The sequence below is a fragment of the Spinacia oleracea genome, chromosome 2 (assembly GCF_020520425.1).
Source record: "Spinacia oleracea cultivar Varoflay chromosome 2, BTI_SOV_V1, whole genome shotgun sequence".
NCBI lineage: Eukaryota > Viridiplantae > Streptophyta > Magnoliopsida > Caryophyllales > Amaranthaceae > Spinacia > Spinacia oleracea.
Window position 1 is genome coordinate 102,923,677 of NC_079488.1, and position 23,358 is coordinate 102,947,034.

General features: G+C 33.8%; 1 protein-coding gene across 1 annotated transcript; it reads left to right on the forward strand.

The window, feature by feature from the left end:
• Positions 1-1,020: 1,020 nt before the first annotated feature.
• On the forward strand, positions 1,021-7,176 carry LOC110789028 (homeobox-leucine zipper protein ANTHOCYANINLESS 2). The gene is made up of 9 exons (XM_021993678.2): positions 1,021-1,868; positions 1,957-2,204; positions 2,303-2,420; positions 2,503-3,210; positions 3,316-3,417; positions 3,516-3,728; positions 5,062-5,236; positions 5,334-5,701; positions 6,262-7,176. Exons 1-9 carry the CDS (start codon positions 1,635-1,637, stop codon positions 6,625-6,627), a joined length of 2,532 nt encoding a protein of 843 aa, XP_021849370.2. The 5' UTR covers positions 1,021-1,634; the 3' UTR covers positions 6,628-7,176.
• The last annotated feature ends 16,182 nt before the right edge of the window (positions 7,177-23,358 follow it).

Here is a 23,358-nt window from a genome sequence, read left to right on the forward strand (position 1 = left end):
AATTAATAAGTCAATTCAAGTGTCTTAAACTCCGCACCGGTCAAATCGGTGCGAGTATTAAGGGGCGGAGGGAGTAGCTCTTAAAAATAAGAGTGGGGTTGAGGTGTATTTTGGTTGCTTTTTGTATTAAAAATAAAATTAAAAATATTAAAAAACTATATAAGAGGTAGTGTTTAAGAGATACTCCGTAGTCTATTTCTTGATGTTTTTGATAGCTAACTTTTGGTAAGAGATGGTGATGAGGTGTACAAGGAGAGAGATTAAGATGGGGCAAATTAAGAGTGAGCCTATAATTGATGCTCTAAGTCCCAATCAACCTCTAAATAATACTCCATCCGAATCTAAATGTTATTCCCGTTTCCTTTTTTAGTGTCCCAAAATAATCTTCCCATTTCTTTTATTTCCTTTTTAATCTCTTCCTTGTAATTTTAAATTTGTAATTCTATTGGTTTATCAATAAAAAAACCTTGTAGTCTCATTGGTTGGTTTAAGTTTGGATATGAATTGGCATTTTTATTCCTTAAATTCTATTGGTTCAATTATTTTGTTTTCTTGTGAAAATGGAATAAAAAAGCAACAATTCCCCATAAAACTACATTAATAATAGTTAATTTTATAATGTTTATTTTTCCTTAATAACCGCGTAAAATTACAAACGGGAATAACATTTAGGTTCGGAGGGAGTAGATAGTTAAGAGTTAGCTCTTATTTGTTAAGAGATAATTCTTAGATTTTCTCTCTCTTTAAGAGTGGGTTAAAAAATACCTACAAATCTACAATTGATGTTCTTAGTGTCTTAATTTTAGGTGTGATAGCAAGAAATTTCAATAAAAACTTAAATGATCCGAGTGAGATTGGGTGATTGGATGGAGTAGCTTTTTATACACATTGTACGTACTTAACTTTAGTAATGATTTTTCCCTTTTTCCCTTTACCAACGCATAATAGAGGAGAGAGAAAATAGAGTGAACTGAGAAAGATGGAAAAATAGTCAACCGACGTTTTTTTTATTTTAATCTCATTTTTTTGGAGGCAACTATTTGTAAGGCTTCGAAGACTCCACATATTGTCCTTTTATCTTCTTCCTCTTCTTTCTTCTCCTTCTTTCTCCTCCCATTTTTCCCATTTCTCTCTCCTATTTTTATTTTCTCTCTCTTAAAAAAGGGCCTTTTTGCATTTCTTTCTGATTTTATCTTTTTGTTTTTCCCTACTTTACAATTATATTGTAGGTCATCTTCTCATCTGAAATGGGAGCACCATCTTTAGATTGTCAAACCATGCAGAAACCCATCCTTAAAAACGACACTCTTTCCCCTTTTTTAATCTCACTTTTAGGGTTCTAGTTTTTTTTTTATTCAATTTTAATTTAATTTATATTTTTTGAATAAATAATAGAGAGAGGGTTTGAGAAAGGATAGGCTAGTACAGTAGTATAAGCTTCAAACTCAACAACAACAATTCAACACACTGCCCTTCTTTCTCCTTCTTTCTCTCTCCTCTTAAACCCCGCCATTTTTGAGAGGAATTGTAGACAATCTGGGTATTTCACACCCTTTTGTCTTCTCTATCCTCTCTCTAATAGTCTAATTCATACACTCTCTTCTTACAAACAAGAGTGAGCGGGAGATTTTTTGATGAATTTTGGAGGATTCCTTGATAGTAGTGGTGCAGGAGCTGAAGGTGGTGGCGGCGGTGGCGGAGGTGCAAAGCTAGTGACGGATATTTCATACAACAACAACATGCCTCCGGGTGCCATTACTCATCATCAACAACAGCAGCTACAACAACAACAACAGCAGCGTCTAGTGGGTCCCACCTCCATTAACAACAAGTCATTCTTCAACACCCCCGGCCTCTCCCTAGCTCTTGTACTTTCTCTCTCCTCTCCTTTTTTTTTCCCTCTTTTTATTTTATATTGAAATAGTTTTCTTACAGTTTTTCGGTTATTTGTTGTAGCAAACCGGGATGGAGGGGCACGGTGAGGTCACAAGAGTCACAGAACAGAATTACGACGGAAACAGTAATGGCGGTGGTGGCGGAGTAAGTGTTGGAGTAAGACGAAGCCGAGAGGATGAACATGAGAGTAGATCTGGTAGTGATAATTTGGATGGTGCATCTGGTGATGAACAAGATATTGCTGACCTTCCTCCAAGGAAGAAGCGTTACCACCGACACACCCCTCAGCAAATCCAAGAACTCGAAGCGTATGCTTTACTCTTTCTCTCTCTTTTTTTTCTCTCCATTTCTGGTTTCGAATTTTCTGTTAAAATCGGTTTGTTTTTGTTGTGGATAATACCAACAGTGTGTTCAAAGAGTGTCCTCACCCTGATGAGAAGCAACGATTGGAGCTTAGCAAAAAGTTGTGCCTTGAGACCAGACAAGTCAAGTTTTGGTTTCAAAATCGCCGTACTCAGATGAAGGTAATTAATTTCCCGTCTTCTCCGTCTCCATTTCCGTACAACCTCGGGTCTACTTAACCATTGTTTTCTTATGTATTTGTAGACTCAATTGGAGAGGCATGAGAATTCAATATTAAGGCAAGAGAATGACAAACTCCGAGCAGAAAACATGTCCATTAGAGAAGCGATGAGGAACCCAATTTGTACAAATTGTGGTGGCCAGGCAATGATTGGTGACATCTCAATGGAGGAACAACACCTTAGGATTGAAAATGCTCGTCTAAAGGACGAGTTAGACCGAGTTTGTTCATTAGCAAGCAAATTCCTAGGCCGGCCTGTGTCGTCGTTGTCGACATTATCCGGTGCCATTTCCGCCCCACCTATGCCTAACTCGTCTTTAGAGCTCGCAGTTGGGACTAATGGTTTCGGTCCATTGACTACTGTGACCACCTCCTCAATGCCCTTAGGTGATTACGGAAGTGGGATTTCTAACGCTATGCCTGGTGTTTCTCCTACAAAGTCGACTGCTAATGTGACGGGAATGGAGAGATCGTTCGAGAGATCGATGTATTTGGAGCTGGCTTTGGCTGCTATGGATGAGTTGGTTAAGTTAGCTCAGAGTGATGAACCTCTTTGGTTGAGGAGTATGGATGCCGCCGGTGGTCGGGAAATCTTGAATCATGAAGAGTATATGAGATCTTTCAATCCTTGTATTGGTATGAAACCTAATGGGTTTGTCCCTGAAGCTACCAGGGATTCCGGCATGGTGATCATCAACAGTTTAGCCCTTGTTGAAACCTTAACAGACGCGGTGAGCCCTTTATTAAAGTTACTTCAATTCCCACCCCTTAAATTGATCATATCATATGAGATAATGATAATCAAATAGTACTAATAATCTCGAGTTTGTTGATAGAATCGGTGGGCGGAGATGTTCCCCGGCATGATTGCTAGGGCGACAACAACCGATGTGATATCCAGTGGAATGGGAGGAACTAGAAATGGTGCACTTCAGCTGGTAATCATCTTAGTATTTATATTAGTCCATTTTGATCATGATAGTTACTGTGGGATGCTAAAATGTATTTTAATTATCTCCGTTTTTGTTTTGGTAAGATGCATGCTGAGCTTCAAGTTCTATCGCCATTGGTGCCGGTTCGAGTGGTGAACTTCCTACGGTTCTGCAAGCAGCACGCAGAGGGTGTGTGGGCTGTTGTGGATGTGTCGATTGACTGCATCAGAGAAAGCTCCGGTTCACCGACATACGTGAACTGCAGGAGGCTTCCCTCAGGGTGTGTTGTACAAGATATGCCAAACGGCTATTCTAAGGTACTAATAGTATTACATAATTAGTACTTCGTATTAATTAATAATAACACTTCATATATTATGCCTTAATCACATTACACACCATCTAATTGTCTCTGATGATGCAAGGGGATGTTAATTTCGAAATATTCATTGAGTTGATCCCAAGTTGGGTGTCCTTTCTACTTTAGCCTTTAATGATTTTAGTTGCAACTGCAATTTCGGATTTCTAGCATCCATTAATTGATGAAAGCAACATGTAGGGAGTATAGTCTATATCATGTTGTTGTTGTTGTTGTTTCATTTTGTATTTCCCCAAGCTTCATTTCGAGCTCATGCATCTATGAGTCTTGTTTGTCGGGTGCTTAATCGCTTAATCACCAGTTTCTTCATCATGGTTGTGAATCCGAGCAATTAATTAATTCTAGATTTTATATATTTAAATAGAGTTAGATGCTTCTTTTGTGCCACATATATTGCTATCATCAAGTTTCGACAATGCCTTGTTTAATGCTAAACATGATTATTATAGACTGTTCGTACGTCAGCGGATCGAGGATACAGACAATTGTTTAATGAATAGAAGCCTCTATTTATCCGTATTTTCTGAACCCTTGAACACATTTATATCTATATATCCTGCATATTTCAAATTAATGCCTTGTAATCCACAAACATAGGGTGATTAAACAATACATTTGATGTTTCTATTCCGATTCCTGATGCTCCCTCCCTTGGATTATTATTTTTTAATCTAGTTTATGTGTTGGTTTTAGCTGCTCACTGAAGAGTGAAGACTTTGTAGTCAAAACCCAAAGACTGTCTACTTTGTTCTCATCTCATCCCTATACAATTATCTGCTTGATGCCTTACTCCAAATCTCAATGACAACCTGTTCGATATTCAGCTCGAATCACCTCGAATTTCTATATTATTATATAGACACCAATCTTAAGCTACATACTATATCCAAGATTTCAGCATAATATATTGTCTTATCATAAGTTTATTTTAATATACCCTATTGCCATTATTTTGTGTTTTGAATAATGTACTTTGAATTGATATTATTTTTTAGTGTTTGGTAAGTATGAATTATCAAATTCTTCTATTCCACTGGCTCCCCTCACTTGCGCCGTCTCTGGTGTCTCTTCTGTCAGTAGTCTGACTTCATTGCATTGAACCGTATTTTGTCAAATTTGACTAAGTTTGCGCTTATAGCTAGATTCTAATGACTTAATTAATTGTTTAACTTGTTATTTTCTATTAAACAGTGTTAGCTTGATAAGCAAGGTATGATTAATTAAGATCATTATCTTCATGGACTGTCGTTAACAGATGATTCATATTGCAGGTTACATGGGTAGAGCATGCAGAATACGATGAAAGTAGTGTTCACCAGCTCTTCCGGTCGCTAGTAAGCACAGGCATGGGCTTCGGCGCCCAGAGATGGATCACGACCCTTCAACGACAATGCGAGTGCCTCGCTATACTCATGTCCTCTAACATACCCTCAGGAGACCACACTGGTACAACACTACAACAGTCATTAATTAGTTCTCTACTTACTGATATTACCATTATTTTACAAAGTCTAATGCGTACTACTTATGTATGAAATGACAGCAATAACGGCGAGTGGGCGTAGGAGCATGTTAAAGTTAGCTCAAAGAATGACCAACAACTTCTGTGCCGGGGTGTGCGCATCATCGGTGCACAAGTGGAACAAGCTGAACATAGGCAACGTAGACGAGGACGTACGGGTGATGACTCGAAAGAGCATCGACGACCCCGGCGAGCCATCGGGGATAGTACTGAGTGCTGCCACTTCAGTATGGTTGCCTGTTTCCCAACAGAGACTGTTCGATTTCCTGCGTGATGAACGGTTGAGGAGCGAGTGGGACATATTGTCCAACGGTGGACCCATGCAAGAAATGGCCCACATTGCCAAAGGCCAAGATCAAGGCAACTGCGTCTCTCTCCTCCGCGCTGGTGTATGGCCCCTTTCTCTCTCCTCTTTTTTATTTGCTGCTAAACTTTGCATGGTACGTTGAGATCTGAAATTGTGCCTGACTGACTGTGTCTTGGAGTGAAAGGTCAATAAAGTTGTTTTGTTTTTTTTTGCGTATTTCGTATCATAAAATTGGAAGCTTATGTTATTTGACATGTTACTTTGAGGCAGATTTAGCATATAGGGACCAGCTTTTTTTTAATCTATAGTCACAATTTATGTGAAAAAAGTCAAAATCTTTGGACTTTCTTTTCTTGTTTGTTTTATTTTTTGGGAGCTTTTGGACCACTCTTCAGTTTTACTAGTACCGCTATTGGCCATTCAATTTTGACTCTTTTTTCTTCCCAATTTCATAGATTAGGTGTACGGTGTACCCCTCGAGACGAAAGTCTTATCTTACTACCGAGTATGGTTCAGACTTCAGAGTAGAGTAACTTTAGCATAGAGTGACAATGTCATGTACCTAAATATGACAACTAGGTGTATCCCTATAGACGATGATAAATTGATAGAGGATAATTTTGTCAATTTCTTTGGGTACAGGCAATGAATCCGAATCAGAGTAGTATGTTGATCTTGCAAGAGACATGCACAGATTCGTCAGGGTCGCTTGTTGTGTACGCTCCAGTTGATATCCCGGCAATGCATGTGGTGATGAATGGAGGGGACTCTGCTTACGTGGCGCTTTTGCCGTCGGGGTTCGCTATCGTCCCAGACGGACCGGGATCCCGTGGGACTAACAATGGAAGCCCACAGAGGGGTGGTGGGTCCCTCCTTACGGTTGCCTTTCAGATACTTGTGAATAGCCTCCCTACGGCCAAGCTCACGGTAGAATCAGTGGAGACGGTAAACAATCTCATCTCGTGTACTGTTCAGAAGATCAAGGCCGCTCTTAACTGTGAAAGTTAGTTGATCCAACGGTGGTGAATCGATCATCAATCGATCATGGCAGTGGTTATTGAGTTGCTGTACAAATAAATTTTTGGTTTTTTTTTTTTCCTGGAAATTACGCTTTTGTAAGGGGCGGTGAAAATATGGGGGGTAAAAAATGGAGGAAACTCAAAGAAGTGGGGTGTGAGTCAAGAACGAACCGCGCGTGGGTTGTGCAAAATCCTTGCTAGAAGGTGGTTTAGATGAACCGGCTTGAAGCAAGGATGGTGGTTCGGGTATTGACTCAAGGTTTTTACCCATAATTAATGAGTTTTTGAACTTTTGTTTAGCTCAAATGTAATCAATGTAATTTTCTATTTGTCAATGATCAAAAATGTTAATTGTTACTTTATAAGTGGGTCTAGAGTTTAAAATAGTTTAGGGTCTAAATAGTAAATTCCCTACTTACTAGTAGCATTGTGTATCTAACTAAGGAAGTAAGGAGTGTTTAGAGTGGTTGTTGTTCCCCCCTAGCTAGCTTGTATTTTAGGGTATAGTAAAAAGGAAATGATATTTGTTATTTTGATATTCTTATCACTCTATATTTACCACCAATTTCGACAAAATTATTTGACAAGAGGTAAAGTTAATCAAGGTTGTCAGGATCGGAATGCTACATTGAATCGGTGAAGAGCGGTAGAATCTTTAGCTAGTAAAAATAATATTTACTACGTATATAGTTAAAATGCAATGTAAAATCTTGTATTCACGTAATCTTAATTTTTTAATTATTTTTTTTGCTCACATAAGATTAATACTTATGTAGATTCAAATGCAATTAATAAGATGTGCGCAAGGTTGTTGAAATTAAGATTTTAGTTATGATCAACTTCAAATCTTAATTGATAAAATCATAGGAAGATTCTTTACTTTTAAATAAAATGATACTTCAGTTTTTTTTTATAACTAACTAGATTTAAGCCCGTGCAATGTAGCGGTTAATCCGTGTAGTTGTAAACAAAATTAAATTATAAGGTAGTTGTTCGTAAAATTGAATAAAGTAAAGATAGTTGTTCGTAAATTTTCATTTACAAATATGCAAGTGCAAGGACTAAATAGATGTATTTTTTACCGGTACTCGGGTGTATTTAATTTTGATAAAAACATTAACATGCACTTACTTTCCCAAAAAGAATGGAAAAAAAAGTTGATTTCCAACGAAAATCTTATTTGCATCTCATAGATATTTTCAATAGTGTGTGTGAAATATTTAGTTCCTTGCATTAGTCTTCTATTTTTCCGTCTTTGAACCCCACCACAACGATTATTTAATATGGAAAATGAACAAAACGACGAAGGAAAGCAGCTATTTAAAATAATAGAAGAAATACACGACGGAAAACATTAAGGAAAAACGTCAAATGGTAGTGTTAGTCAAACAAACCAAACTTATAAGGTAGTAAAATTAAAAAAATGTTTTTAAAAGGTAGCAATTCACAAAACCACCAAACTTAGAGGCAATGTTTCACAAAATTTCCTAAATAAAACGTAGACCGTAATACCCAAGGTATTAGTAATTGAAAACAAATACTCCATTTGTTCTCGAATATTAGTCCTTTTTGGAATCTTGACACTATTCGCAATTGAAGATAATCTTCTAATTTCTTTCCAATACGTATTTCAAAATACATTCATGTGAGATTTTATTTTGTTCGTCTTAATGTGTAGTTTAACGATATCAAATTTTATATTTTTTTAACATATGTATTTGGAGATATTTACATTAGAATATTGAATTGAAACGAGTTGAAAAGTCAAAACATGACTAATATTTAAGACGGAGAGAGTAGGGTTTATTATGTTATAGTTCTTTGATACTCCGTAGTTTGTAGGGAATCTCCAATTATATATACGAAGTACTTCGTACAAATGATAATTAAAGTTAAAAATATAATCACCTTCCTTCGTTTACAACCGAAATTTGCATGGTGCAACACGATCAATTTAACAACAAATTTAATACTCCTTCCATTCCTGAATACTTACCAGTTGGATTTTTGCTAATATATTGTTGAATTAGTGTTAATTATACCTTTCAAATATCTATTTTTAAAGTTTTTACTAATATGTATTCTGTAATTGTCGCAATTTAGAAGGTGGACCATAGTGCACATAGAGCATGGTGCACCTTAAGAACACTAGTATATAATTGAAAGAACACCTGGTTACGAGAAAAGAACATGAGTGTTTTTTTTATTTAGGTTTTTAATAAATATAAAATAATATATTATTTTTATAACAAAAAAGTGAAATATTATATCGCATGTTCTTTTACCGTTGGTGTCATGTTCTTTTGCTTATGCATATATGTTCTTTTGGTGCATCATGCTCTATGTGCACCACGGTCCACGGATCGACATATAGTAGTCTGTCAAACTAATGTCTTGACAAATGTATCAGTCAAACTGTTGCAAGTATTCGGAATAGAGAAAAAATACTAGTAGATCGATGATATAAAAACCTTCACACCATGGCACGATTCACGAGTTAGGCGGTTGCATTGCTTTAATTGATTTAGGTATAGAATGTAGTTGAGGAAGTAGATGAATAGCAATAGAATTTGCAGTAGCAAGTACATATATAGATCAATATAATGAATCCCATAGTCCGAATAGAAGTCATAGTGTTATAATGATATTCTTTCCTACATTCCCTCCATAAATGATGAATGGGCACAAGTAGCAAATTTCGCCTCTTTTCTCCGTAGCAAGTAGCCAAAAGATAATAAGAAAGCATATTAATTATTAGGTGGTGTTTGGAGAAAAGAAGGGTAGTACTCAAATTTGGCAATTTAGGGAAATAAGATTATTGGTTGAGTTCATACTCCACAAGGTTGAAATTTGAAGATAATGATGATCGAGAGATAAAAAGTAAAAAAAACAAAAAAAAAAAAAGCAAGGGAATTGGTAGAAGAAAGAGTTAGGAGTGCATTAAATGAAATGGCCCCTTGAATTATACGGACAAAAAAGTGTGTCAGTTTATGCTCTCTGATGTTTGGGCGCCCATTATGAATGACTGGTGTGCAGCGCGCCTTCTGAGCGGGATGACCAGCGCAGCGAACACAACACAGACACAGAACCAGACGCAGACGCAGACGCAGACGTTGTGTGTATAAGTTGTAAGTTGTAACGTAGGAGGAGCACCAAAAGGAGCTTTTCTGACAATTACCAAATATTTATCCAGCGTTTGTGCCTTCCTAGTAGAGCTTGTGACCTGTGAACCATTTTCAAGGCACTTGACTCATTGTAAAATGATTTTTCATGGAAAACATTTTTCAAGGGAAAACACAATTCCAAATTAGTTTTCATTTGTTTGGTAACTTAAAGGAGAATGGGAAAAGATGGTGAAGATTGAGGGGAAGAAAGGAGAGGGAGGTAAGGAGGTAAGGAGGAAAGAAGGAAAAGTGGTTTCCCTCCATTTCAAATGGAAAAGGGGTTTCCACATTTGAGGGAGTCATGGAAAATTGTTTTCCATCCCTTATCCAACCAAACAACGTAAAATGATTGAAAAGGGGAAAATCGTTTTCCATGAAAACGTTTTACGCCCTACCAAACGGAACCCTATTCTCTACCATTGCAAATACTTGTACTCGTACAATTCATACTTCATACTCCCTCCGTTTCCTTTTGTTGGGGTAGTACATACGGAAATATTTTTTCTTTTTCGAAAATGATAAAGGCCGCAACATGCGACTTTTAAGTCGTGTCACAATGATGATATGGCATACTTAATTGTCATGATTTAAATTGGAAAAAAAAAATATTTTATTTATATAATCTATTATACATGTTTCAAAAAAAAGTAGGAAAATCTCAAAATCTTAATATTCTTCTTTATATCGACTACCTTATTTACATATTCTCATAGTAAAATATTGCATTCATAATAAAAATATTCTGAATGCGCATATAAATGTTGTCGCAACTTGCGACCTTTATCATCACACTTTTTTTTGACGTGAGAAGAACAATATCATTAATAATGAGTCATACGACATCTACATTAATAAGTTAGATCCGCATACCACATATTCAAAGAAAATAATAACCGTTACAATTAAAACAATTACTATTCTGCATCCTAAAGCACATCTCGTACTCCACCGCTTCTATCTTGACGTGAACAGTGATTTTCGATGATTTCACATCTTTTTAATTAGAGCCATTCGCAATCTGCGCACGAATTGTTTTAATCGACGAGTTGATGATAAACCTTAAACATGTATGAATCCAAATCTCCTTCCCAATTATTAACACCCTAAAAAAAATTCTCATCAATGTATGAGAATCAAGAACCTAGAAAACTCTAGGAAAAACCCAAATAAATTGGGAACAACCCAAGAATAAATTGGGAACAAATCAACGAAAAAGAAACCAGAACCTAGAAAACTCTAGGAAAAACCCAAACAAATTGGGAACAATCCAAGAATAAATTGGGAACAAATCAACGAAAAAGAAACCAGAACAAGACAAAACACGAAGAAAAAACAATGAAAAGCAAGAAAAAGGGTCGAAAGTAGTTTAATTTTCGAAGAAATTAGACTACTTCCGACATAAACGACCAAGAAAATGAAAACATCACATGATTTAACTCGGTCTAATTCATAGACATGGTCAAACTAACTCATTTTAGGCAAAGAATTTTTTCAAGGATAGATTCACTTTCTCAAAGAATTCACGTTTGGGAAAAACAATATTTCATCCGTTCGGTAAATATCGCATCATCTTGTTTTTTAAACTATTCACATTAGACTGTTTGGTCATTTTCTTTATTATTCATACCTAAGAAAAATTATAGTCATGTAAGATCTTGTTAGATTCGTATCGATATATATTTTTTAAATATTAACTTTTAATAATGTTTACTCATGCATAACTCGGGATATTAAGAGTCCAAGTATGTCTTAGGAATACAAAATAATCAATCATGGTGCAACATTTAAGAAACGAAATAAGTAATTTCTTTGAAACTATCACCTCCCTCATCTTAAATGAACTTTGAAAGTGTCACCTATTCAGAATATTACCTATTCGGAATATAATTGAGTAATGTATCCATGACAAACAAATTGACAACTAAATTATTCTTGAATCAAAATGTATTGCACACATGACGTATAAGGTGTACAAAAAAATTTATTGTACACTTTTTCTTTTCTTTTTTTTAAAGAATTTTTTTATTGTACATTGAGATACATACACTACAAGAATTTGTATCTTTAACGACAACCTAATTACGACGGGTCAAAAATTCCGTCGCAAAAGCCTTTTGCGACGGGGCTAACAATCAAATAATGACGGGAATAATCGTCGCAAATGTCTTTTACGACGGGTTTACGACGGATTTACGACGGGTTTTCTATTAACGACGGCCCCTTTTATGACGGGTTCGTGACAGGAAATCCCGTCGTTAATCAATGATTATTGGCCTTTCGCGACGGGATTTCCCGTCGTTAATAGTACAATTTCTTGTAGTGATAATACGGAGTAATTTTTTACCCAATATTTTTAAACTCCCTCCATTTTATTTACTTAAAAATTATGGAACTTATTACTCATCACTTAGCGTTGATCATGAACTTTGGCAATTTGGCCTTTATCCTTTTTGCCTAAAAATCACGTTTATCCTTGAATAATTTTAACACATTTTCTAAGGTTTCCTCAAAATAAATATAATTAAAAAATAAAAATTCATACGTACTTTAGCAAGTTTCTTGTTTTTCTACTTTCTCCAGAGCATCAATTATGGTTCTTTTTACTCATTTTGACAGCAATCATTTTGTACGAGCTCTTCATGGCAAAAAGCAACCATGGAGGTGTAGGGAGCAACTTTTAAGATCGAAGTACGTGCGCAGAAAGTTACAAGAAGATAGATTTGTAAAAGTATTTAGGGTTTCTCTGTAATAATTTTCATATGATCGATATCAACTTATCAAGAATTGTAAAGAGTATAATAACGCCGGTGTTAGAATAATGCCTTGAATCGGTCAAGCCCCTTACTAGTTACTACAACGTCCTAATATGGGGATCTCGAAATTCTACGGTATATGTTATTCTTGACTAGGATTATCTATTTTGGGTCTATTTTCTGAGCTTTTCCGCATTTATATAGAGAGTATTATATAAATTCTCAAGATCATAACCTAGTCGTATTCTGTAATTTGTACTCTTCAAGATCAATAAAACTTTCCTCCCCTCTGCCTGTGTACGTAGCTAACACATTGTTAGTGAACCACGTTAAATCTATGCGTTCTTTATTTGCGTTATTTGATCTTTCTTTGCATCCGTTATAACCACGGTTCTAGCCTTAATTACTTGTCATCTTAATCATTTGAAGTTCCCAACTAATCAAACAGACTCCACACTCCAAATAACTCATTAAATCGGCTAGCTAGTTTGAGAGGCGGTAAATGTTTAGTTTGGTGAAACAAAAGAAAAGGTAGAAGCTGAAACTGATAAGTTACGTCAATTAATGACTTGTTTAGTAGAACTACGAGAGTGCTCCATAGTCGTTAAAAAATTCAACTACATGGACACTAGCTAGCTAGCTTACCAAACAACTCATTAAATCGGCTAGCTAGCTTATTAGGTTCACTTATGAACTTCTTCGTTTTAATTGTTTTTTTTTGTTTTTTGTGTACCACCCGATTCATCTTTAGGGCTAATTCTCATTCGGGGCGAGTTATGAGTGGGTAGTTTTCAGTCCCCTCCCAATTTTTGTTGCGGGGGATCGAACATGTGCCCTCTCTACTAAGTTTTACCTCAATCACCACTGAACCAACAGACAATTGATCCGTTTTTATTGTCTCTTAGTATAATTGCCAGCTTTTAATTTTTGGATTTGTGATTTTTTATAATTTTGGGTGAACCATGAATTTAAAGTTAGACCCAATCCTTTTGCAATTTTTTTAAAAGGAAGGTAATGATTAGTCGTGTGAAACTATAAAATTATACGTTGAAACAACTACTCACCTTTAATAAGTAGATCACTTATGTACATGAATAAATGACTTGTTTACTACTAGTGGTACTAAGATTTTGTTTGTTTCAAGTGAATTTGACTGAAATTAACTTTTGTGAAATTCACCAAACTTAATTTAGCTAAAAAGAACTTATTTGTACATAGCTTCTCCTAATTTTTAAATGTTGTTAGTTGTACTAATCAGACCCTAAAAGCAAGTAATAATATGCCAATGTCGCTGTTTGAGAAAAAGACTTGCTGGGATATAATTCATTGTATGAAGAATGAAGGTGACTGACAATACAAAAATCAACAGCAAGTCTAAACATATTATGGCCTACTAGTACCTACCTTTAAGAATTAAGATATAAAAGCTTAGAGCAGTGACGTTCGATCATTATTTTTATTTTTTAGCCTATGTGTTGGAAATTTGAACACATATCATATGCTCTTCCACATCCACACCATAACTTCATCTACGTATATAAATCGTGACTAATTAATTACCTACTTCCTCCATTCTAAACAAAAATCACTTAAATAGCGTAATAACTAATACAAAGTACTCGCATAAATGATAAATTATACGGAGTAACTTGTAATTTACGTGACAACTAAATCCAACAGATGAAAGTTCACATTCAAGTAGAGTTGATCATCATGGGTCCGGCCTGACCCGAACTTTTTTTAAAAAAATGCAGGCTTTGGGCAACGCAAAACAACATTTCTAGTTATAAATTTGGCCCGGCCCGAAAATGGCCCGAAATAGCGGGTTTGGGGCACATAAAATTAACTCGAACCTTGACCCGGCCCGACACAATGGACAGTTTTTATTCTCTCGGCCCGACCCGAACCCGACTTTTGATCAGGTCTACATTCAAGCAGTATATGAAGCACACCATACATATGTTTTTCGATCGAGGAATAACACCAATGCTAAATCCGTTGTCACGCTAGTCAGTCAATTCATGACTTCATGAGGTCTTAATTATCGTTAGTTAGTTAGTTAGTCAGATCAAAAATGAATATTGTGTAATGCTAGAATGCAGCTGATATTTCATATTTAGGTCTTTAATTATAGCTAGCTGACTAGAAGTTTGACAACCAAAAAAAAGAGACTAAGATTGCAAATTGGTAAATTGCAATGCATCAATGTAACAATTCAACACACTTGTGTATCATGCTTCACTTCTAATTAATAATCTATTAATATAAAGTTAGTTTATCAACAAACAAAGAAAGCAAATTGTAGTCTTGATTGGTTAAATATTCACTTTTGATCAATAAGGAAAAAGAAATTTATATTTACGTGTAGTACTTATTGATTAAATTCACGCGTATTAATATAAAAAAAAACTTGAAGGTCTTACTTCTATAGTTAGTGTTCTTGAGTTTACGTACCATCGTGTTTGAGTGTTCGTGCCAGCCCTTTGGTGTTTGGCCCCTGCTTGTATGATATGTTTGTGTAGAACTTTCCATTTGGTTAATAAAATTAATATTTTACAGAAAATAAAGATTTAACAAATTTTGGTTGCTAATTCACACGAATTAACACTTAGAAAAAACCTCTAAACTTTCACTATATCTGATAGCAATCCCTTGTACAACTTATCCGAATGATATTTCCAAGCAATCAAGCATGTTATAAGCCTTTGTTAAGACTTGAATAAGATGTTGTGGTCTGAAATTTTTAGTCTGTTCTGATATGATCTTATTTGAACGAATACGTACAACAAATGACATGAATTTATACCACCCACAATTCCATAAAAATAAATATCATAGCAACTACTAGTATTACACATTCCTCTCCACCCCCTTCCCAACCAAAATGATAATTAATTGACACATGAAAGAGGAAAGGAGAGGAGTTGGAGAGAGAGTTGCATTGTTCATTAATTGAAGATTGATGGTGTTTACTCCATCACACGTGAGGATTGATGGTATCAATTCACAAGTATCTCCATGCAAGTTAGGTGTGGACGAATGCCATTAAAGTCAAGACAATGAAATGTTATCCATAAAAATGACCCATTTTGTAGCTGGCTTTGCTTTTAGAAAATGATAGCCTTCTTGTGGGCCCTATTTTCTATTTGGATCTTACCCATATAACTTTTTTGGATCTTACCACATTGCATTGCTCCCAAACAAAAACCCCTTTCCCTTACCCTTCCTCTTCCACATGCAAATTGGGCCCACTCCCCCCATCCAATTAACCTAAAAGCTAAAAGATCTTCCTTTCTCATTCAATACAATTCATACAATTTTTTTGATTGCTTGTCTTTGCAAGTTTAAGCTAATTTCTAGCTTTAATTGTTATTTAATGGTCATCTAACAAGAATTGTAAGGGTATTGTACAATTTAAATTGTGCACAACTACCAACTTTTGTATAGTCCTTATTGTAATTAAGTTATGACTTTCCCCCTCAATTCTATGTTTATTGCCCTAGCTTTATATTATAAGTCAATTTAATTAAGACATTACGTCGGTAACAATAAATTGAAAAACTAATAAATCAATAAATTGAGAAATTGAAATGATAGATTATTGAGGATAACGCAATTATCCTATATGATAGAATATTGAATATAGTAGAGTTATGTTATAACTAGGCTATATGATATAAGATAGAAGTCTATATGAATTAGGATACCTATGAAGAGTAGGATATCTAGTTTGTATTATAAATAGAAGCGTATGCCCACGTATAACAATACAACACAACACAATATTATATTTCCTACCAATTAATATATTTTAGCATGGTATCAAGAGCATGTTAGATCTTGGAATCGATTTACAAAAATTTCCCCTGCCGGTGGGTTAAAAACTTAAACTCACCGGCGGGATTCATATACTATATCCAAAATAATAGATTTTTTATTTGATTATTATACTTCCGCTGTGATGTTTACGTTTCTTCTATTTTATTCTCTTGATAATTTATCGTTCACCATGTGTCGTAAGATATGGACGGTTCTCGATATGTCGTAAGATATGGACGGTTTTTCATGTGTCGACGTGGCGTAAGACATGAGCTGATAACTTGTTGGAAATGTTCTGCTAATTAATTGATTGCATGAGTTGTGTGTCCGATCTAGTTGTTTTAAGTGTATACACTTGATAATTTAAAGATATTTTAAAATTAAGATAAAAGAAGCTAGATACCATCAGATAAAATGGATAATTAAAATTGTAAAGGTATACTCCCTCCGTCCCATAATATAGTGCCTGTTTTCCTAAAATGGTGTCCCTAAATGATGTGCCTATTTCTATTTTAAACCATTAATTTTTACTTTGAAAATTGTATTTTTTGACTTTTATTCAACCCATGTGCTTGATTTTTGTCTTTTTTAGGCCTATTTATTATGTACACACCTTTAATCTCTAATTTCTCTCTCCATAAAAGCCAACTAACATGTACTTTATCTTGAAAGAACAAATAATTATTGTTTTTATTATTAATGTTATACTTTACCTTAATAACCGTGATTTTGGTCAAACAGGCACTATATTATGGGACAGAGGGAGTATTTGGCAACACTAATTAACTAAACATGAGATGAAATTAATAATTCAACGAAATTTAAATGTAATACATATATGAAGTAGTTAAATTTGATAATGTGGTTGTTTAAATAAGTTGTTGGTAGAATTACGTGTTTAAAGAGCTTACACAAATTACACCTCCGTTCCTTAATGTTCTTTACGCTTACTATTTGCACGAACTCCAATGCAATATTCAACGACTTATATATCTATTTCCGTATGTAAAAAAATTAAAAAAATTTGATATTTTGAAAATACATAACGAGACCAATCTAACAAGATCTTACATGATGACATTTTCATGTATATAACAGTGAGAATCCACGGTCAAAATTTTCATACTTTTGATACATATTCCAAAGCGTAAAGAACATTAAGAAACAGAGGTAGTATTAGCTAGTATGCTCCGTATATTTTAAGCACACACCTAGCGAAGAACATAGTGTATTAATCATTATATTGTTTGATTAAATTGGAAAAAATCATCGGCTTTTTAGATACACCCGAATACATATTATATGTTCACTTAGTGTACCCGGATTTACATTAGTTATTCTCATCGTAGGTAGGTAACACGATCAAGTATGAGTCTAATCATTTGTCACAAATAAGAGGACAGAGGACATGTAACGTATCTAATCAGCCGACTCCACAAAGTTATACATACAATCATACGTTCATAACAAAATTACATAGAAATGACTTATACCTGAGTACTACGTATGTGTAACTTCTTATTAAAAATTCAATAGATTAATTAAATTATCGATATATGTTTAGTAACTAGGCTATGTTTTGTTCATCTTAGTTCACTTATTTCAGGAAAATTAAGTTCAAATAAGTTTAAGAAAAATAAGGCCTAACATTTGGATTCTTTTAACTTTTAGATATTCATTTTTTTAGGGACAAATTGCCTAATATTCCATACGACTAGGGCCCTGTTATTTTTTGTTTAATTTTAATTTTTAGGACTTATTTCTCCGTTCAGTTTAGTTCAATTCGGTTCAATTCAGTTTAGGAGCATTCAGTTCAGTTCAATTCAGTTTAGGAGCATTCAGTTCAGTTCAGTTCAGTTCAATTCAGTTTAGTTTATATCTAGTCTAGGTTGTTCAGACTCATGTTGTTGAGTCTTGCTGTTGTTGGCAGTTGGTTTCCTTTACTTGTTGCTTTGGTTCCTCCTGTGTAGGCTGTAACCAGTTTGGGTTATTAATATATTTCCTCTCTGGCTTGTCAAAAAAAAAAATTATTATTATTTTTATGATTTATTAATAATAATAATTATTATTATTATCATACGGAGTATTACTTATTATTTATATTTATATTTAAATTATTATATATGACTAATTATTTATTATTAATTACTACTCCCTCTGTTCCTTTAAATTGTTCCTATTTGGGGTTTGGGGTGAAAATTAAGAAAATACTTGTAATGATTGAGTGTAAGAGTAATGATTGGGTGTAAGAGAAAATAATAAATAAATGAAGGAAAGTAATAAAGAAATGAAGGAGAGAGGATATATTTTTAATAAAGTAATAAAAAATCATAAAAGTAGGGTTCGGTGGATGAATGTGGAAATGTGAGTGATTTAAATAAGAGATGGTGGGAAAATTGATGGTAGAATGTGAAAAGTTTCTTAGGTATTGTGTTTATTAAGTTGAAATATAAGGGTAATTTTGGACAAAAAAAGTGTCCAAAAATAGAAACAAAAAGAACTTTTAGGAACTTCAAAAAAGAAAACAGGAAGAACATTTAGGAGGGGAGGAGTATAATTTATTATTTATCATTTATTATTATTTTTAATAATAATTATGGACTATTAATTATTAATTATTTATTTATTTATTAAATTTTTTTATTATTATTTTGTAATTAGCTATAGATTTATAATTACTAATATTTAATTATTTATTAATAACAATAATTACATATAATATTAATATATAATAGTAACATTTAAGTAATAATAACAATAATATATATATAAGTAATAATTGTCAATTTTAATTGCAATATCAAGAATAAAAATAATTACAAAGAAAGATGAATACGTTCTTTTGAACTGAATTGAACTGAACTGAATTGAACTGAATGAAGCTGAACTGAACTGAACTAAACTGAATGAAACTGCATTAAAGTCCAAAAGAACATGGCCTAATTCTGGCGGAAATCTTGGGTAGAGTCCCAAAACAGTGAAAAAAACAAAAGTGAGTTTCTAAAAGGTGAAAAAAAATGTTTGGGTTATAATAAAGATCATAAGTTGAGACAACTAAAAAGTTGTCGCAATCTTACGTGCCCAAGTTTAATTGGTACATATACGCGCCACGTAGGCTATGCGTCATCAGAATATTTTTACTATTAATGTAATATTTTTAGTATGAAAATATGTAAATAAGGGAGTCGATATAAAAAAAACAAATTGGAATATTAAGATTTTCCTACGTACCTCTTTTTTTGTAACATGTATAATAGGTTATACTTCGTATAAGTTAAATATTTTAGTTTCCAATTTAAATCATGACACACAAGCATGTCATGTCATCATAGTGACACGACTTAAAGGTCGCATGTTGAGACCTTTATCATTTTCGAAAATGTTTTTACCAAAAAAAAAGGGTGAAAAATGTGAAATGTTAATCCATGTTTCCTTAACTCTCTTAATTATGGCCATGTTTAGTTCGTCTTATTTCAGGATCTTATTACTTATTTCAAGTGTATCCCAATAATGTCCAAGTCAGAGCCAATATGTCCATATCCGAACCGCTATTTCTAGATCATGTCCAACTCATAACCGATTCTGTCTAGATCATTACAAATTAGAACCGATTTATCCAGACCACGTTCAAGTTTATCTAATATATGAAATAGTTAAATAATAACTAAAGTCAAGTAAACAATTTATAATTAACAAAATATTATAAATTTCAATAAAATTTATTTTACATGTAAATCATTTAATTTTACTAATTGTAGTTTTTGTTATTAAAATCTTAATTATGAAAAATCAGATCAGATCGGATCAGATTAGAAAAAATAAATTCAGGTCAGATCAAATCAAATCAGAAAAAATAAGTTCAGATCAGATCAGGAGATCGAAATAAGGTGAACTAAACGGGGCCTATATATCAAGTTTAATATACAAAAATCTCTTAGATCAATCAACATACCACTGTCAACTATATATACTTCAATCCTTCAAAAAAATTATATGTACTTCAAATTAATTAAGATTGAATTCCTTTCAAACAAAAAAAAAAATAAAAAAAAATAAGATTGAATTGGTGATCATATCCTATTATTGATTCAAATGATTTATTTTTCTTGCTCATGTACAATCTAACACGTTACAAATGGGTCGAGCAATGAATGTTACAAGTCTTAAAAGCTTCATAGAAACATTGTTTATGGTAATATACTAATAATGTTAGAATGAGTATGGAGTCTATAGAACCAACCTTTTTTAATTGGCCACCATTCGACGGTAACAAGAGGACCCCTCCATGCTTGATTGCTTTCACTATCACTCAATTTTATTTTATTTTAAAGGATCGGACACTATCACTCAAATTAAGAGATCCATTGGTTACAGGAAAAACGGAGGTTGTAACTTACTATCTAATGATTTTATGTGTTTCAACACATTAAATGTAGTAAAATTATACTTGTACTACCTTTAAGATTCCAGCGAAAATATAGAATAAAATAAATATTAACCATAGTATGTAAAAATGAATAATGAACTAGCTAATCTTTTATCAGATCGTCCATTAATTATTTAATTGTACGTCATATAATGTTTAATACCAAGTGGTATTAAATAAAATAAAAAAACCATAATCTCAAGGTTATGGGATCAAATCCCACTAGGGGTTCTTTGGAGGTGAGAAAATCCCCCTCATTTCCAATGAGTTTGACCTGTAAAGCTGACTGAAAATCCCTGTGCGAGATAACAGACAGTAGGGTCCATCATCTTATCTTCTAAAATAAAAGTGGAATTAAATTAGTACGGGATAATTGGATAAGAGGTGGATGACATCCAGTGGCGGAGCCAGGAATTTTTTTTTGGGTGTCGGCAGTGACGTTCCCAGGATTTTTAGAATATTGTGTCGGGTGATCCTCCAAAACTCCGGTAAAAAAAAGGCGCAACGGGCTCTCTGCACCATTGTGCGAGCTCGAAGTGATGAATATGGAGACCGGCAGCGCCAGCCTTACATTTTTTGTAGTGCTCCCCCCGAATACACACAATATATTACTAAAAAAAAGTATCGTCCTTAAATTAATCAATATTTATATTACAATCGTACAAAATCATTACAATTATTTTCTAGTAAATTCAAAATTCTAAGAGACCAGTTGTCTCTAAAGACTGTTCTCTTAAGATAATCCCCCCTATAGTTATTCAAAATTCTAAGAGAACGGTTGTTTCTAAAGGTTTTTCTCTTAGGATTGTTTTTAAAGTATAACCTAAGAGATCGAATATTTATAATACCTGGTCTCTTAGCTCTCAGCTATAAGGTGTTTTTTTTCCAATTTTTTTGGGGGGGTCCACCTAGCTCCGCCACGGATGACATTAGATATGCTAAGACAATTTACTAACTTCTTGACAGTCATTTATAAGTTTTTGTATTGAAACAAATGATTGTACTCCGTATATAAATTACAACACCACACGAGCTTGTTGCATGTGGTTCTATTCAATACGTACATGTGAATCATAAACAAGGAGTACAAGTGATACGTTACTTCCCCTTGCATGAGCTAGGCTCCTATATCGATCGCTAGACGAATACTTAGCTACGCAACGCTTAATAATGTGCTAGTTGGTAAAAGATGGATGATATAGTGCATGTGGCCGCCTGGCCGGTATGGCATAACTCTTTTGTAAGAGACATGTTCATCAGTTCTTTTTAATAAGTTTAGTTTAGTTCAATTTAATTTTATATTTAATGCCGTTTAGGTCCAAGAAGTTCTTGATCAGTCAATTAAATTTAATTCAAAAGAACAAAATTTTACATAATTTCTTTTTATACATGGCCCGGACTTTACCGCAGGGTAATACTTCAATGATATTACTCCCTCCGTCTTTTAATACTCGACACAATTTGACTTTTTGCAACTATTCACATAATTCACTTTGACCCTATTTTATTTCTAGTATATGAAAATAAATGTTAGTATATAATATATTGTTGGTTTCATCTTAATATAAATTTTCAAAATATTAACAAAATAGTGGTTAAAGTTGTGCATTAACAAGCATATCAGTCAAAACAGATCGAGTATTATTAAACGGAGAGACTGTAATTACGGAGTATATTTATGCAAGGTGGAGCCAAGGCTCAAAAATGTGTGGTGCAATTAATATTGGAAAAAGAAGGGTAGCATAGTCATCGTAGGGCCATTTACATGACCAAATCGATAGTTACCTTTAATTATCTTTCACTTTCTAGATCGAGGGTTAATGTTAATATTAACATTGGTGACAAACAAGAAGGTGAAGTTGATTACAAAAAGTACAAAGAATATTTTCAACTTTTTCTTTGTTTTTGTACCTTTCTTCATTTATTACCAAGCTACAAGTATATATGTCAATTACAATTAAACATAAAAGAGGATGCCCTTTTTTAAACGCTATTGTTTATGTTTATTCCCTTTTCATTATTTATTTGACTTTTCATGCTAATAATGTCTTTTCTCGTCTTGTTTTGCTCACAATATTGTTCCGTTGTGGCTTTGCATTGCCAAAAAATGAGTTTATAAACTTGGACTAACATATAAAGCGCATTGCATATTACTCTACGTAATAAATTTAGTGAAATGTGTACAGGTTCATTTCAAAACCTAGTTGATGGAGGCCGGAGTTGTCCGATTGCATGACAGTGGTAAGCGATAACAATCGTAGTTCTAGACTTCTAACCTAAAGAAAAAGGACATTTTAAATTAGGACGTGTACATATACTTTTTAAAAATACAATCTAAAATAACTTCATATACTCAAACAAACTTTTAAACTTTTTTTTGTTTGGAATGTAAAAAAAATTGTTGGAAATCCTAGTGAGAAAACAAAAGAAAATGAGTGGGAAAAAGTGGGAATATGAAAAGTCCCACATGGGAAAAACACAAACCATATTCAATGTTTATATTTGGGGGTTTGAGGGAAACATTTGTTTAAGAAAGCATGTGAGTGGCATGGGTGGTC

Bases quoted from the DNA above. Each gene is read 5' to 3' on its own strand.
- LOC110789028 (XM_021993678.2), top strand. From the start codon at position 1,635: ATGAATTTTGGAGGATTCCTTGATAGTAGTGGTGCAGGAGCTGAAGGT. The intron at 2,421-2,502 runs GTAATTAATTTC...ATGTATTTGTAG, and splicing joins ATCGCCGTACTCAGATGAAG to ACTCAATTGGAGAGGCATGA. The intron at 3,729-5,061 runs GTACTAATAGTA...TTCATATTGCAG, and splicing joins TGCCAAACGGCTATTCTAAG to GTTACATGGGTAGAGCATGC.